Source organism: Sus scrofa, chromosome X, assembly GCF_054392235.1.
Source record: "Sus scrofa isolate SSC_HxYL_T2T_F1_AM1 chromosome X, Sscrofa_HxYL_maternal_Yorkshire_Landrace_v2.0, whole genome shotgun sequence".
NCBI lineage: Eukaryota > Metazoa > Chordata > Mammalia > Artiodactyla > Suidae > Sus > Sus scrofa.
Genome location: NC_139401.1, coordinates 37,975,259 through 37,990,782, shown reverse-complemented (window position 1 = coordinate 37,990,782; position 15,524 = coordinate 37,975,259). Strand labels below are relative to the sequence as shown.

At 43.9% G+C, this 15,524-nt stretch overlaps 2 protein-coding genes across 8 annotated transcripts in view; one reads left to right on the top strand and one right to left on the bottom strand.

Moving 5' to 3' along the window:
* The window catches only part of RPGR (retinitis pigmentosa GTPase regulator), a 284,289-nt gene that overhangs the window by 140,329 nt on the left and 128,436 nt on the right, over positions 1 to 15,524 (top strand). The gene's annotated exons all lie outside the window — the stretch shown is intronic.
* Positions 1 to 15,524, bottom strand: part of OTC (ornithine transcarbamylase) — a 69,450-nt gene that overhangs the window by 8,929 nt on the left and 44,997 nt on the right. The window contains 5 exon segments of the mRNA NM_001164002.2: positions 678 to 815; positions 3,130 to 3,279; positions 3,360 to 3,413; positions 9,173 to 9,295; positions 11,727 to 11,880. Of these exon segments, the coding sequence (NP_001157474.1) occupies positions 678 to 815; positions 3,130 to 3,279; positions 3,360 to 3,413; positions 9,173 to 9,295; positions 11,727 to 11,880 (619 nt within the window).

Sequence of the window (15,524 nt, the reverse complement as noted above, 5' to 3'; positions counted from 1 at the left end):
TATACAGCTCAAAGGGTGGGGAAAAAAATGTATACATGTAAGGATAACTTGATCCCCTTGCTGTACAGTGGAAAAATAAAATAAAAAAAAATAAAATAAAAATTAAAAAAAGAATTATACAGCTTATAATGGTTGGCAGGCAATGGTAGGTAGCGCTCAAGATGATCAAGAACATAAGACTTTGGACTAAAATAGATATATTTAGTTGGGGGTCACTTTTACTCCATTAAAAGTACACTGTAAATGCTTTCAGCAACAACAATCTATTCTGAGCCTTCTGGAAAAAAATATATATGCCATATAGGAAGTTCCCTGATGGCAAAACGTTGTCACCACTGTGGCTCTGGTTACAGCTGTGGTGCAGGTTCGATCCATGGCCCAGGAACTTCTGCATGCTGCAGGTATGGCCAAAATAAAAAAGAAGCCATTGGAGTTGCTGCTGTGGAATAATGGGTTAACCCTAACTGGTGTTGCTGTAGCTGTGGCTTGGATTCGATCCCTGGCCTGGGAACTTCCATGTGTCGCAGGTGGCCAAAAAAAAAAAAATAATAATTGCCATATGAGCAAATGATGTATGCAGATAATCCCAGGTGCTTATTATTTACCAAAAGGAATGAAGGACCAAGTTGGGGCCACACGGAGAACTGCCTATCCTCCAGTCCCCATCGCTTGCTTACCATGATTGTCCACTTTCTGTTTTCAGCCTCCGGGAATACAAGTGATTGTGGAGAGTAAAACACTTCATCGTCCACTTCTTCTGGCTTTCTGGGCAGGCAGTGTAAAAATGTCCAGTCAGAGGCAGCAACTTCCGCAGTCTAAAGAAGAGATGAGGATAAGACTGTATTTTGACTCTTACATGCAGCTATCACTTTCGTCTTCTTCAGAGTCAGAGTCTTGGAGTCAGAGGTCAATGCGAAGGGTGAGAGAGGGGGGCGCACAGTGAGGGCTTAAGCTAAAAGCACCCAGTGGAAATGGATATGGTCCTTGCAACTTACGGAACTTCCTAGTCCTTTTTTTTTGATTTGGGGGATCATCATTCCAAATTAAACCACTAACTCGGTTTTCTGGTATCCTGTCTAGTGGGACAGTGGACATTTCAGTAAAGAAGTCTACTAGGGTAACATGTGGCTGGTAGTAAAAGTCACCACTTATACCCCAATGTATTTTAAAGGTTGCTTCTACGTGATCGCGTTATATTTTTAGCTTATCTCCAAATTGTGGTCTTCGGCACTGGAAGCATGCTTCATCACTAGTTACAGCAATTGTGAAGAAGCGCTCCGACACAGGAGCGCATTAGACAGGATTATAGGCACTGCGCACGAGGTGTTTCATCCTTAATGCAAATGTCCTAGCAGTGTAAGTTTTCTCCAACAGTCAGTTCCTAAAAATTACACTTTCCCATCCATTTTCATTGTTCAGATACAAGATGCAAAACTACATTCCCTCTTAAATTCTTACCTCAAAATCACTGCCGTTGTTCTCAAATGCTTTCGGTTTTGTACAAAAAAACCCAGTAGAAATGGGCAAAGGATATTATATAAGATGAAAGGCTGTGAGAGCAGTTTATAGGAAAAGGATATAGTAATGGCCCATAAACATGAAGAGACATCTAACTTCATAATCAGAGAAATGCCGATTTTAAAAAGCATGAGTTAGAGATTTTTTAAAAATTAAAAATGTAAATAGCAACTAATAATGGAGAGAATGTAGAGGGAGCATAAGTTGTCAGTCCTTTTGGTTGGGCAATTTAGTAGCATTTCTCATATGTTAAAAAGTATATATGGAGTTCCCATCATGGCTCAGCGGAAACAAATCTGACTAGCATCCATGAGGACCCAGGTTCGATCCCTGGCCTTGCTCAGTGGGTTAAGGATCCAGCATTGCTGTGAGCTGTGGTGTAGGTTGTAGATGTGGCTTGGATCTGGCATTGCTGCGGCTGTGGCGCAGACCGGCAGCCGCAGCTCCGATTCGACCCCTAGCCTGGGAACCTCCATATGCCATAGGTGCAGCCCAAAAAAACCCCCAAAAAAAAAATTAAAATAAAGTGGAAAAAAAAGTATATACCACTTCACCCAGAAATTTGTCCCCGGGCATGCATTCTTTCGTCATACCTGAACAAAGATATATATCTATATCTATATCTAGATAGATATCTTCATTGCAGCATTATTTGTAATTAGCATAATTAGACACAGCTTAATTTTCCAAAAGGAAACATCTTAAGTAAAATAGGGTCCACTTGTACTTGGAATTCTAGGCAGCCATTAAAAAGAATCAAAAATATCTAAATGAATGGACAAGAAAATCTAAGATTTAAGTGGAAAAAATAAGTCAGAATAATATGTCTAATCTACCATCTATGATAAATCAATAATTGTATGTGTATGTGTGTGTACGCATATGTAAATACACAGAAAAGATCTGCGAAGAGACATCAAATTGTTAAACAGTGGCTACCTCTGGGAATAGTCGCTGTTAAGGGGACGGGGAAAATAACATTTTCACTTCATTTTTCAAACGTCATCCTGTTGTCATGTATATAACTAAGCATTTATACTTTATCAATAAAGTATCTATTAAAATCGCTTAATCCCTTTTTCCACCAAAACAAAGTAGTTGCTCTGCAGACAGAATCCCAGTGGACACCTGGCTTTTAGGGTATTCCTGCAGAATAGTGGTTCTCAAAGTGTGACCCTGGAGCAGCAGCAGCTCCTCACCTGGGAACTTGGCAGAAATGCAAATTCTTGGGTCCCACCCCCGACCAGTAGGGTTAAGAACAGAATTGCGGAGCTTTTCTTAAAGGAGAAATGGGAAGAAACTGCATGCAGCAGGAGTAACCTAATGTCTCTAAACAAAGAGTAAAGCATTCTGATGCCTCCACCGCTGTCAGAGGGGAAAAGTGCCTTCTGTCTTCTGCCTGGGTTTCACTGCCTTCATACCAGACGAAAACGTCTTTCCAAAGGACACAGCTAATCTTTAGGAGGAGAGAAATCACTGGGGGATACAGTCAGTGACTCCTTTATAGGGAATGAAAGGACAGTCTGCTCTCCCCAAAGTGAATGCGTGATTAGATGATTCTGGCCTTTATGAATGCAATTAATGGACCTTCAGAGAGGCATCAATTTGTACCTTCATTGTAACCTGGTAACCTTGGAAAGCCTGGAGCCGCTTTTTCTTCTCCTCTTCTTGTCCCATGCTTATCCAAGTGTCTGTAATTAATACATTGCCTCCACGAGCCGCCTCCAATGGATCATTCGTCAGCGACAGCTTGGTCCCGTTCTAGCACACACAAGCAAGCCCATTAGAGAACTTGGCAGGGCAGAGAAAGACAATTACACCTTTTCATATAAGAAGCATACCTCCTTGGCATACTGCTCCGCCAACTTGGTTATACTGGGATCCGGCTCATAGCCCTGCAGGGGGAAGAATGAACTATTATTTAGGTAATTTTGTTATATATGCTTCCTTATATATGCATTACTTTCCTTTCAGCAATATGCCTGCTCTCCTTCCCATTTTTGTTTTAAATGTTCAGCAGAATATGATGTTGACATTGAGAATCTCAAACCTTAATAGTCCTTTTGGGCATTTAAAGAGGCATAATTGCCTCCTTTTTCTTCTAGTATCTTTGACCTCTTTGGCCATAAAGACAAACAGGGTGTGGCGCTTTCTAGCTCTTAGGAGGACCTCTTTTTGTTCCTGTAATAGTTTAAGGGGGTTATATACCTAATGCTACAACTTAATGCATTCTTGTCTTTCCACACGTTGCGTTTATTTTTAATGCTTATTTATTTATTTATTTATTTATTTTTTGGTCTGAAATGCTTTTCCCCACCCACTCCATGTGGATAATGCTTTCAGGTCTCAGTTCAAATGTTTCCTTCTCAGAAAATCCTCCCCTCACCGCCTCAGCTAAATGCTCAGAGCCCCCATGCACACTTCTAACTCGTCCGCACTCCCCAGCAAGTGTTCTGCGTGCAGGGCACTTGCTTTTAAATGGCATTTACCCAGCAAGTACACTGTTTGTGCTGAAATATCTTTGTTTGGTTTGGTCTGCTGAGGTCAGAGTTAGGTGAGGCAAGGCTTGGGTGAGGCAAGCGAGGTGCCTAGGCACCAGATCTAAAGAAGCCTCCTTGTCAGAGCCGTGCAAGCACACATTTTGCACCCTAAGCACTTCGCTTGCTCCCCCGGTCTCAACCCTAGGTGACGGGGGGACACCATGGGGACAACTAAGCCCCCCACGGTAGTCCAGACCCTGCTGCCTCCATCCTCACCCTCCAATCTGCCCTGTACACAGCAGCCAGAATCGTTTCCTCGGAAGCCTTCCATGTCCACTCCTTGTTTCTTAGGGCGAAGCTGATTAAGCGTATCAAGGCTCCAGCTTCTCTTTTCATTTTTCTCCACATCTCGCTGCAGGAAAGCCAATCTCAGTGTCATCCTTGTACACGTCTTGCCCTTTCCTGCCACCCCAGCCTTTCGCCCTTGAACACTTCCCCGCTTTGTCCCCTCGTGGGCGTCTTCATCAGAACACGTCAGCTCCTCCTCTGTCAAAACTCTAGCCCAGCCTCCCCTCCAGACCCTCCGTGTGGAAGGCGTGTCAGTCCAAACACCGTCATTATTCTCACCTTCCTCCATCCTTCTCGTTTTCCTGAATGCTTAGAATTTATCCTGATTCGGTTTTTCTAAATCCTCAGGAGGCCATTGTCATGGGTGCTGTGATGTACCACCCAGATCCCCCTTCATGAATAAAGGACTTATTCCCGCAGCTGCTGGGCGTGCTGCCAGAAGATGGCTTTCAGCTGTCACCCCTCTCTGGGCACTGCGTCAGCTGCGGAGAGCCGACTCACCCCAGGCACGTACCCCTCCAAGGCCACCTCCATTCAGTGACTGATGGACAGGCGGGCACGAAAACCTGACTCCCTCCTCCCAACTCAAGGCAGGCCTAAAATGCCATCTCGGATCTAGACCTCTCCGCGGGGTCAGCGGAGGCTGTTCTTGGGCTGGCATCCCAGCTCGGCTTCTCCCTCGGTCCACTCCTGCTTCCTTCCCCTCCCTTCTCGAGGGCACGCCCTCATAAACATCCTGCACACTGAATTCTGTCTCAGAGTCTGTGTCCCAGGAAACTCAACCCATGCCGGGCATGTTCAAGCGTATTCATCTGAAAGGATTCTTATTTGCACATGACGATTCTCTACCATAGTTCCTTCGCGCCTTAAAACATCCTTGAGCAAAGGAACTATCAGATGAGGATGACGACTGCAGACATTTTGGCCTCTTTATCATCCTCAGATAGCCATAAATTCTGGATGTGGGGAAGGTAATTAATAAAGGCTTGCTAATTTAGTAGTTAATGTTGTGACTATTCGTACTGATAAATAGAAATGAAGAGGCTTGGCCCTGAAAATTTAGCCTTCCCTTTGGAAAGCAGGTTTTATACTCCCTAAGTATAATCATTCTTAGAGAAGGAATCAATAAGTACTTAGAGAACCAACAGAGAGGTTTGGAAATTAGAAAATCACCCAACCTTGCGTGCACTGGGCCATGACTGAGAATACAAAGAGGAATTCTTGATTCACAGCTCAGCTTTCAATACTAAATCACTCATTGGCTTTTACATAAATCTTCAAAGCAGATGAAGAAGGTGATTAACAAACCCAGTTCTGTCTAAATATTCACTTAGAACAATGTTAAAATCATTACCATCAATAGTTAATGGAGCAATTTTACAATCAAGGACAAAATTATGTTTTCTTGAACATGTAAGTTATTCTTGGTTGAAGACTAGGGAAATAGATTCATTATGGCCTTGGAAACTGTTCGGTGCTTCTTAAATGTACAATAAATCTCCTAGCTTTATCTTTAAACGAAATGGGTCCCCTCATAAATTGATGGAATAACTTCTCCACTGAAAACTCTCCAGAGGATTTTATTTACTTATTTATTTATTTTGCTTTTTCGGGCCGCACCCAAAGGCATATGGAAGTTCCCAGGCTAGAGGGTCGAATCAGAGCTGCGGCTGCTGGTCTGCGCCACAGCCACAGCAACATGGGATCCGAGCCGTGTCTGCGACCTACACCACAGCTCAGGGCAACGCCGGATCCTTAACCCACTGAGCAAGGCCAGGGATCGAACCTGTGTCCTCATGGATACTAGTTGGGTTCATTACCACTGAGCCACAATGGGAACTCCCAGAAGACTTTTTAAAACTCTCACGCCCAACAAGATTTAACTAGGTTTTTGTGCTCTTTATCATTTAAATTAGTTTCTGCACAAGAACAATACTGAAATTACTCTATAATAATGGAATTATTTGCTTTGATGTTAATATCCTTGACATGCAATAAAATGTTGAAATCATACATTTTTCCCACAGAATAAAACCTTCCCCAGAACACCTTAGAGCAGGGAACAATTATTGTTAATGTGTGTTTTATATGTAAAAACTAAGTGCAATAATGGTTTGCATTAATATAGAGCCTTTCTTCAAATTAGATTTGTAGTGAAAGTGTGACTTCCCATAAAAAGAAGCAGAACTACCTTATACACATATCAGATTTGACCCTTTATTTCAGTATATGCTGAACAAAAAAGAATTCTCTTCTCTAATGTAAGAGGTAGCTCTCTGAGTCCCCAAAGGTTACTTCCATAGGGTGGCTTTCAATCTATCCTGCTGCCTATGCCTGACATTTCTTCTATGGCAAGAGGATTAGGTAGAATAATGTCCTCCAAAAATTCATTCCCAACCAGAACCTCAAAATGTAACGTTCTGTTAGAAGTAGGGTCTTTGCAGCTGTAATTAGTTAAAAGGAGGTCACTCTGGATTGAAGTTGGCCTAAATTTAATGACTGTTATCCTCGTAAGAAAAGGAACATTTGGACAGAGAAAAAACATGGACCTAAAGGGAAGAAGATGGAGGCAGAGATGGGAGTGATGCAGCCACAAGCCAAGGAACGCCCGGGGCGACCACAAGTCGGAAGAGAGAAGGAAGGGTCCTCCCCTAGAAGCTTTGTAGGGAGCACGGGCCTGTCAACACCTTGATTTTGGACTTGCAGTTTCCAGAGCTGTGAGAGTTTCCGTTTCCGTTGTTTGGAGCCCCGCAGTTTGTGGTGCTTTGTTATGGCCGTTCCGGGAAACTAAGGCAGCAGGGTGCAGGGCCTCCAACTGGTTCAGCAAGAACACTAGGGGAAAGCATTTTGCTTTCTTTTGTTGTTTTATTTGGTTTTGGCAGATGCAGCCGCTAACGTTGGTGCTCTCCCCAGATGCGCCTGGAGGACCCCTTTGTGCAGCTTCTGCTCCCTCTCCCCATTTCAGTGTGCTTTGCACACCTAGCACTCACGGCTCCTCAGAAGATGGCCTGCTGGCCACACTGCTGCTTTTTCTGCCCAAAGCGCCGGGGGATTCTCCACCCCACCTCCCCACACTGCCCTTGACCAATGACTGGTTCCAAGGATCCAAGCCTGCCTTCCTTGCCTCGGGTTGGGCAACTCCGGGGCATAACCTACACTCCAGAGCTCCTTTCTTGGTTCAGGCTGAAGCCGCTTTCAGTGGGTTTGTGCCCGACGTGGCACTTGGGTGACCAAATCACCCTGGTTGGCCTGGGACTCTCTCCGTTTCAGCACTGATAGTCCCACGTCCCCAGCAATCCCTCAGTCCATCTTAAACTCTAGAAGGAGAAGCAGGGAGGACTTTGGGGGCCTCACATATTCTCCTGGGAGGTCTTAGCTTATGAGTGAATCCCAGCAGTGACTACTCAGATAGCAGCAAACACACGCTTGGTCAGAAACACACTGGAGCCCAGTCTTGTGAATCGTCAACTCTTAATGCGAAGCTCATTTCTGTCTCTTACCTTGTTTCTGAAATGGTTTCTATTTAGGGGAGTTTTCCCTTCAAAAGACTCCTGATAGGAAATTAGAGCTGATGAGAAACATAATGGGGAAGAGGGTTCAGAAGAGATGGGATATGAAAAGGGTTCTCTGGGGATCCTTCAGGACGGGTTTGTGTGAGTCTCTTGCAGGATTCGTTTTTATCTTTTAAAAGGCCTATTTATTTTGTATGAGGCCGGAGGTATCTTAACACAGGGCTTCTCCTAGGGGGATCTGCACTTTGATTTTGGTGTATTTATTTATAGATGTGTTATTATGTAGGTAGAACCCTTACATGTCAAGAAATTCAAACCATATAAAAGGATAGACTGTGGAAGTAAAGTCTCCCTCCTACCTCTATCCTTAAACCTCCCAGTTTCGCTTCTCGGAGACAACATTTATTACCAGTTTCTTCTGTATCAAAAGGGTTACTTTGGACCTATAAAAGAAGTCACGCTTCCCGTACATTCTGTGAGAGATTAATAGCAGAGTAGCAAGTACGTGGGGGTGAGCGTCCCAGCCAGGACTCAGATTTAAAAGGCGGAAGGGTCCCTGGATTTTAATTTTGAAACACTAAGTGGGTGTAGACACCATTACTGTGTCCTTCACATTAGATTGAATTTTTTTTTTGACCAAATTGTAGTATTTGAAACATGACAGCATCTTCCCCATGCCTTGGGATTTCTCTGCTGTCTGGATCGCATGATTTTCTTCCGCCTTTGTGGTATCAGTGCACAAAGATGCCAGTCATCGTAATGGCTGGTTGCAGGGCATTCAAAGGGATAATTCAGACATGCTTTTCACACAGACTCAGGATGAAAGGCATCAGCCAAGACTATTTCTTATTGTAGAGATCGGAAGCCAGGTACGCAAGAGACCAGCTAGCTATACTAGGAGGGCTAGTAACAGAACCTAAATTTTGTGGTGTAACCCGTGCTCTCCTTGCAGGGAAGACAGGCTTGGTTCTCAGTAGGTAATTGCATCTGGGCATGATTTAAGGGGGGGTTCGTTTCAAGGCAGAAAGTTTCCTTACCTTTGTCTTTTTTTTTTTTTTTTTTTTGCCTTTTCTAGGGCCGCACCTGTGGCATATGGAGGTTCCCAGGCTAGAGGTTGAATCGGAGCTGTAGCCACCGGCCTACGCCAGAGCCACAGCAACGCGGGATCCGAGCCGCGTCTGCAACCTACACCACAGCTCACGGCAACGCCGGATCCTTCACCCACTGAGCAAGGGCAGGGACCGAACCCACAACCTCATGGTTCCTAGTTGGATTCGTTAACCACTGCACCACGACGGGAACTCCTTTCCTTACCTTTGGAGTCGCCACCTGAAGGTGCATCCCAAATTTCGCCGCACTCATCATGATGGAGTGCAGGATGTTATTCCCATCCCCAATCCAGCTGAGGGTAAGGCCTTTCAGAGCGCCGTAGTGTTCCTGAAAGGCAAGAGATGGAGGAGATTACATCTGAGAGGAGATCTACTTAGTGAAACAAATATTAGGGTTACAATAAAGGAAATAGTCTTTTTTTTTTTTTGTCTTTTCTCGGGCTGCACCTGTGGCACGTGGATGTTCCCAGGCTAGGAGTCTAATCGGAGCTGTAGCCAACGGCCTACACCACAGCCACAGCAATTCGGGATCCAAGCCATGTCTGCAACCTACACCACAGCTCATGGCAACGCCAGATTCTTAACCCTCTGAGCAAGGCCAGGGATCGAACCCGAAACCTCATGGTTCCTAGTCGGATGCGTTAACCACTGAGCCAGGACAGGAGCTCTGGAAATAGTCTTCATCTTAATTTTAAATACTTCATTGGAATGAGTAAGCTACATTTTTTTGCATTATTCAGAGCAAGTCAATAACACGAAGGTACAATCACCAAAAAAAATAGCAAAATATTCTAATATCTTAAGCCAAGACATCATATGAACGCATATGGAGACTCAAATTTTCATAAATTTCGAATCTGAATCTTTGTTGTATTCATTCTTTCATTCAACAAATTGATAGCCATCAATGTCCAAACACTGTCCTTGGCCCTGGAGATATAACAGTGAACAAAGGAGACAGAAATCACTGCCTTTATGAAGCTTATACTTGTTAGTTTAGGAAAGGGGGAATGCAGCACACCCAGAAGAGTGCAGCATGGCAGTTGAGTCTGTTCCCATTTATATCAAATTGGAAAACATGCCCATTAATACACTTAGTTGTTTACGGACATAGACGTGTACAGTTGAAGTATAAACATATGCTTGGAAATTATGAATACAAACACCAGGGCAAAAATTTCTTTGTGGGATTGGAGGAAATGGGATCAGGGAGAGTTACACAGTGGACTTCAGGAGTTGCCGTCGTGGCGCAGTGGAAACGAATCCTACTGGGAACCATGAGGTTGCAGGTTCAAGCCCTGGCCTTGCTCAGTGGGTTAAGGATCCAGCGTTGCTGTGAGCTGTGGTGTAGGTGGAAGATGCGGCTCGGATCCTGCATTTCTGTGGCTGTGGTGTAGGCTGGCAGCTGTAGCTCCAATTCGACCCCTCGCCTGGGAACCTCCATATGCTGCGGGTGCTGGCCCTAAAAAGAAAAAAGAAAGAAAGAAAGAAAATGGGCACAGAAGACTTCAACTCTATCTGTAATATTTTATTTAAAAAACAGTAAAAATTTCTAAAGTAAGATTTGGCAAAACCGTAACAGGCACATGAGTGTTCGTTTTACTTTCTCTGAAATATCTGTAGGTTTCCTATATTTTATACATTTATATATAAAGATAAGATCTTGAAAAGAGAAAGGCTAACTAATTTGGACATCACAGAAGTTCTGGGCGGCTAAGTTAGGATTTTTAAAAAGTTTTTCATTGATGTATAGTTGATTCACAATGTTGTGTTACTTTAAGCTAGGATATAAATCGAGGTCCATCTGATTTAGATCCATGCTCTTAATAAGCTGCTATTTGAATGAATATTCAACTCCTACACTGAGTATCTCCTTTAAGAAGGCATTTCACCAGGTCCTGCAGGGGGCAATACGACGAATAGAATGTTTCTCTGTCCTTCATGAATGTTAATCTAGAAATGATAAGGCCCCAGGGGAAGCATTAAATTATCACACCTACAAAGAGCCACTTGGTATCTAACACTGTAGCATCCTCTCTGTGTTAATCTTATCTTCCTCACGGGAGAGTTTCATTTGGAGTTTAACCTCACGCTTACAAGTATGTAGCTTATTCACATGAGAAGGCAGATGGACCTCTCCAGCTTGCCCTGTCTCCCGGGAAGAGTCCATAGACAAAGAAACCGTGGTCGTCAGGATTCACAGTGGCAAGACTGGAGGTTGGCTGTGGCAAACCAAATGCGGTGCATCTTCCAAAGTTATTCAAGTTCCTCATTTGAAGGGACATGGCTAAATTTGAGCCTCAATTCTATAAATTCAGCATGCTCTTAACTCCAGTTGCTAACAGTTTATTAAAATGAAAAGAGAACATTCTCTTCCTCAGAAAGGGATTTAGTAATTAACCATTTTGAATATTCAGAGCACACTCTGCCCATCTTCACTCCCAAGTCAGAGCCTGACGTATGCGGGATTGCATACACATTTTTCATTTCCTATGTTCCAGCGTGTGCTATTCATCCACTGGGTTAAATACGGCACCAAAAAGCAAGGGTTTGAGAACAGAAGTATCTATCTCCTAATCCGTGTTTAGCAATGCCCCGTCTTCCTTGGATGTCTAGTTGCACACATATGCTCTTAATTCTTTGCCAAGATGATATTTGAAAACAAAACACCAATACCACAATTGAAATGCTTCCATTTAGACCTGGTTAGGGATTATTTATTGATCTTGCTCTCATGTTAGGCAAAGAAATAAGCCAACCTGGAGCGTGAGGTAATCAGCCAGGATCTGGATAGGATGGTACAAATCTGACAGCCCATTGATGATTGGGATGGATGCTTCTTGAGCCAGGATGTCCAGGTCTGATTGTTTATACACTCGCGCCAACACTGCATCTGTCATGCTAGACAACACACTGCAGCAAACCAAGAAAAGATCATCTAAGTTGATTTTGCTTAATCATTCCTTCTTTAATGTAGTATCTTAAACAGTCATGGGAAATGCTAAAAAATTAGAATTTTTACCATGCTACAATTACCTATCAACATGACATATTTAAAAGCTAATAATAAATATGAGGTCATTACAGAAGCCAGATGTTACTCCACTGATGTCTTGGCCGGCAACCACTGATTTTAGTTTTGGGTTTTTTGGGGTTTTTTTTTGTTTGTTTTTTTTTTGGTCTTTTTGGGGTCGAACCCGTGGCATATGGAGGTTCCCAGGATAGGGGTCGAATCAGAGCTGCAGCTGATGGTCTACACCACAGCCACAGCAACTCGGGGTCCCAGCAAGCCACATTTGCGACCTACACCACAGCTCACGGCAACGCTGGATCCTTAACCCACTGAGCGAGGTCAGGGATTGAACCCTCGTCCTCATGGATACTAGTTGGGTTCGTTCACTGCTGAGCCACGATGGGAACTCGGATTTTAGTATTTTTTACAGGGGTAAGAAACCAACTATGGGCCTAGCAGTTGTGATGATGAATTATGATTGATATTTGGCAGTTGATAAAGTTACAAGGGACAAGACCAAAAACAAGAGATACAGAAAAAATTAATGAACTGGACTGTAGCAGTTGGGGGGGGGGCCTCATCCCACACATCTATCCTTTCACTCTAAAATGGAAAGTAGCAGTGTGGCAGCCATGGAGGTGCCCCCACGGATTGCTTTGCAAGAGGGAACCTTATGGGAAGAGTGCTATTTGTCGACAGCCCCCCACTGCTGCACCTTTGGGACCTGCTGCAGGAGTCCTACTGAGGCCACACCCTCTCCAGGCTGTTCCCAGCAAAGACCAAGCCAAGCAGGGGCCCCAGAGCTGAGCCATCTGCCAGACCCAGGACTTTGCTGACGGGCAGGCTTTGCTCTGGGCTCCCACGGGCCTGGTGGAGACTTGCTCAGAGCTGCGCTGCCTCTGAGGCTCTCCCCACCCCATTCTCCTTCCTTTGCCCTCCTCCCGGGGTCAGCCCTGCATCCTTGCCTGAAGGCTCGCCCACCTACTCCTGCTCCCACCCCGCTGGAGCCTTCACAATTGTTTCTCCCGGGAAATCTCTGGCAGGTCTAATTCCATCTTACAGTCCACTTCTCAGTGAACTTCAACTGACACAGCCAGCAATGAACTCTTCCAGGGGCTGAGCCTGAGAGGGCACTCAGCCCTTTCCCCTGCACTCTGCCCAGCTTTCAGTGTCTCTGGAAAAGACAGAAGGTGCTTAACATCATACGAACACCAAAAACCCACGAATAAAGCAGGACTGATAATGTCAAGGCCATGAATTCAAATGACACACAGAAAGATGGGAATAATTATTCTCATTTTTGTAGCTGAAGGACCTGAAACACAAAGGGCTTAAGTAACTGCCCCAGATCACACAGCTAATTAAGTTGGAGGAGCTCATTTTCAAACCAAAGTCAGTTAAACTCAAAAGGCCATGTCCTTAGCATTACAACACATTGCCTCAAATTCGCAGATGATAAAAACCTGGAATGAGAATCCGGGATCCAGATTTTAAGTTCTCTGCAAGTGTCAGAGTGATGGTGGTCCCTTAGCTACAGCTTCAGCCTTACAAAAATAACAGAGATGGCCTTGTCTTTCAAAGCTTGGTGTCCTCTTATTGCTTAAAGGGAAACCCTACAACAGAAGCTTCTAGCCATTTCAGTTTTAAGGAACTGTTTTTGATGGCGACAAAATTGAAAAGCCTCTCATGATAGTAGTTGTATTAAATATAGAGTCATTATTAAAAGGTATCCAGTTAGTTTTTGTAATTCCGGCTCTGTAACTTACTAGTTTTGTGACCTTAAGCATGTTATTTACTTTCTCTCTGATTTAGTTTCTTCATCTATAAAACCATAATAACAATATCTATCCCATGGCATTGTCGTGAGGATTGAATGAGATGACCTACATAAAATTCATAGTATGACACCTTGTTCATAGTAAAAGATCAAAAAGTAGTACATATTATTACCATGCCGAAAGAAAATGCACAAAAATTAAATCTAGTATGTATTCAGTAAGGATTTCATAAATTTGATTTTAATCATCACATATTTAGAACATTAGTCCTTACATATCTGAGACATATTATTTACCCCATCTGTAGAAAAGTTGTGGTGCTTATAAAATTTAAGGACAAGAGTTCCGTCGTGGCTCAGTGGTTAACGACTCTGACTAGGAACCATGAGGTTGCAGGTTCGATCCCTGGCCTCGCTCAGTGGATTAAGGATCCGGCATTGCCGTGAGCTGGGGTGTAGGTTGCAATCGTGGTTTGGATCCTGTGTTGCCATGGCTGTGGTATAGACCGGTGGCTATGGCTCCAATTAGACCCCTATCCTGGGAACCTCCCTGTGCCTCGGGCACGGCCCTAAAAAAGAAAAAAAAAGAAGAAAAAAAAAAAAAAAAGGAGAGAGCCTTTCGAGAAGTCAATGCCCTATACACTTGACATTTTCAAGAATATTCAAGGCAGTTGTCATTCCCTTCCTTGAGCAATCCCAAGAACTCCAGAAGCAGAGCAGCCAGAAAGCAAGCATGCATTTACTTGCCCTGCAACCTCTGTGGTATAATCTCGGGGAATAGTGACTGGTCTGCTTTATTGAGGTTGCCCAAAAACTCCTAAAACAGAGGTTCTTGACCTTGACTGCATGTTATTGTCACCTGTGCAGCTATAAAAATCCTGATGCCACATTCTGCCCTTTGGAAGTTAAAATCAGAAGCTGTGGTGGGGGGTTCACAGCAATATTTTTTAAAGCTCCCCAAGTTATTACAATCTGAAGAAAAGGCTGAGATTCATCCTAGAAAAAAGAGAGTAAGAAGGTGGGAGGAGAGTTGGGATACTGTGGTGTTGGGTAGAACAATGGATCATTTCGGAGGGGGAATGTCTTAGTAGTTGCTGAAATCTCACACTATAAGAAAAGTAAAAGATAACAACATGATATGTTAGACTGGAAAGAACAAGACCTCAAACATTTATAAAAGAAGTGCAATTGGGACTTCCCATCATGGCTCAGTGGTTAACGAATCCAACTAGGAACCATGAGGTTGCCGGTTTGATCCCTGGCCTTGCTCAGTGGGTTAAGGATCTGGTGTTGCCATGAGCTGTGGTGTAGGTTGCAGAGGCAGCTCGGATCCTGCGTCGCTGTGACTGTGGTGTAGGCCAGTGGCCAAAGCTCCGATTGGACCCCTAGCCTGGGAACCTCCATATGCCGCAGTTGTGGCCCTAGAAAAAGACCAAAAAAAAAAAAAAAAAAAAAATGAAGAAGCGCAATTGGCCCTTGAACAACATGGGTTTGAATTGCACAGGTCCACTTACACATGGATATTTTTCAAGAGTAAACACTACAGTACTACACGGTCTATGATTGGTTGAATCCATGGATGCTGAGGAGCCGCAAATAGGGAGGGCAGACTCTAAGTTATATGTGGATTAACTCCTGTGTTGCTCAAGAGTCCACTGTATTTTCCTGTAAGTTCAGTCACTGCTAAGAGCAGTCCCGTGGCAGCAGTAGCTACAATCTTTTCTCCCCCCAACATTTGTTAGCATCCCTAGTGTACAAATTTTGGTC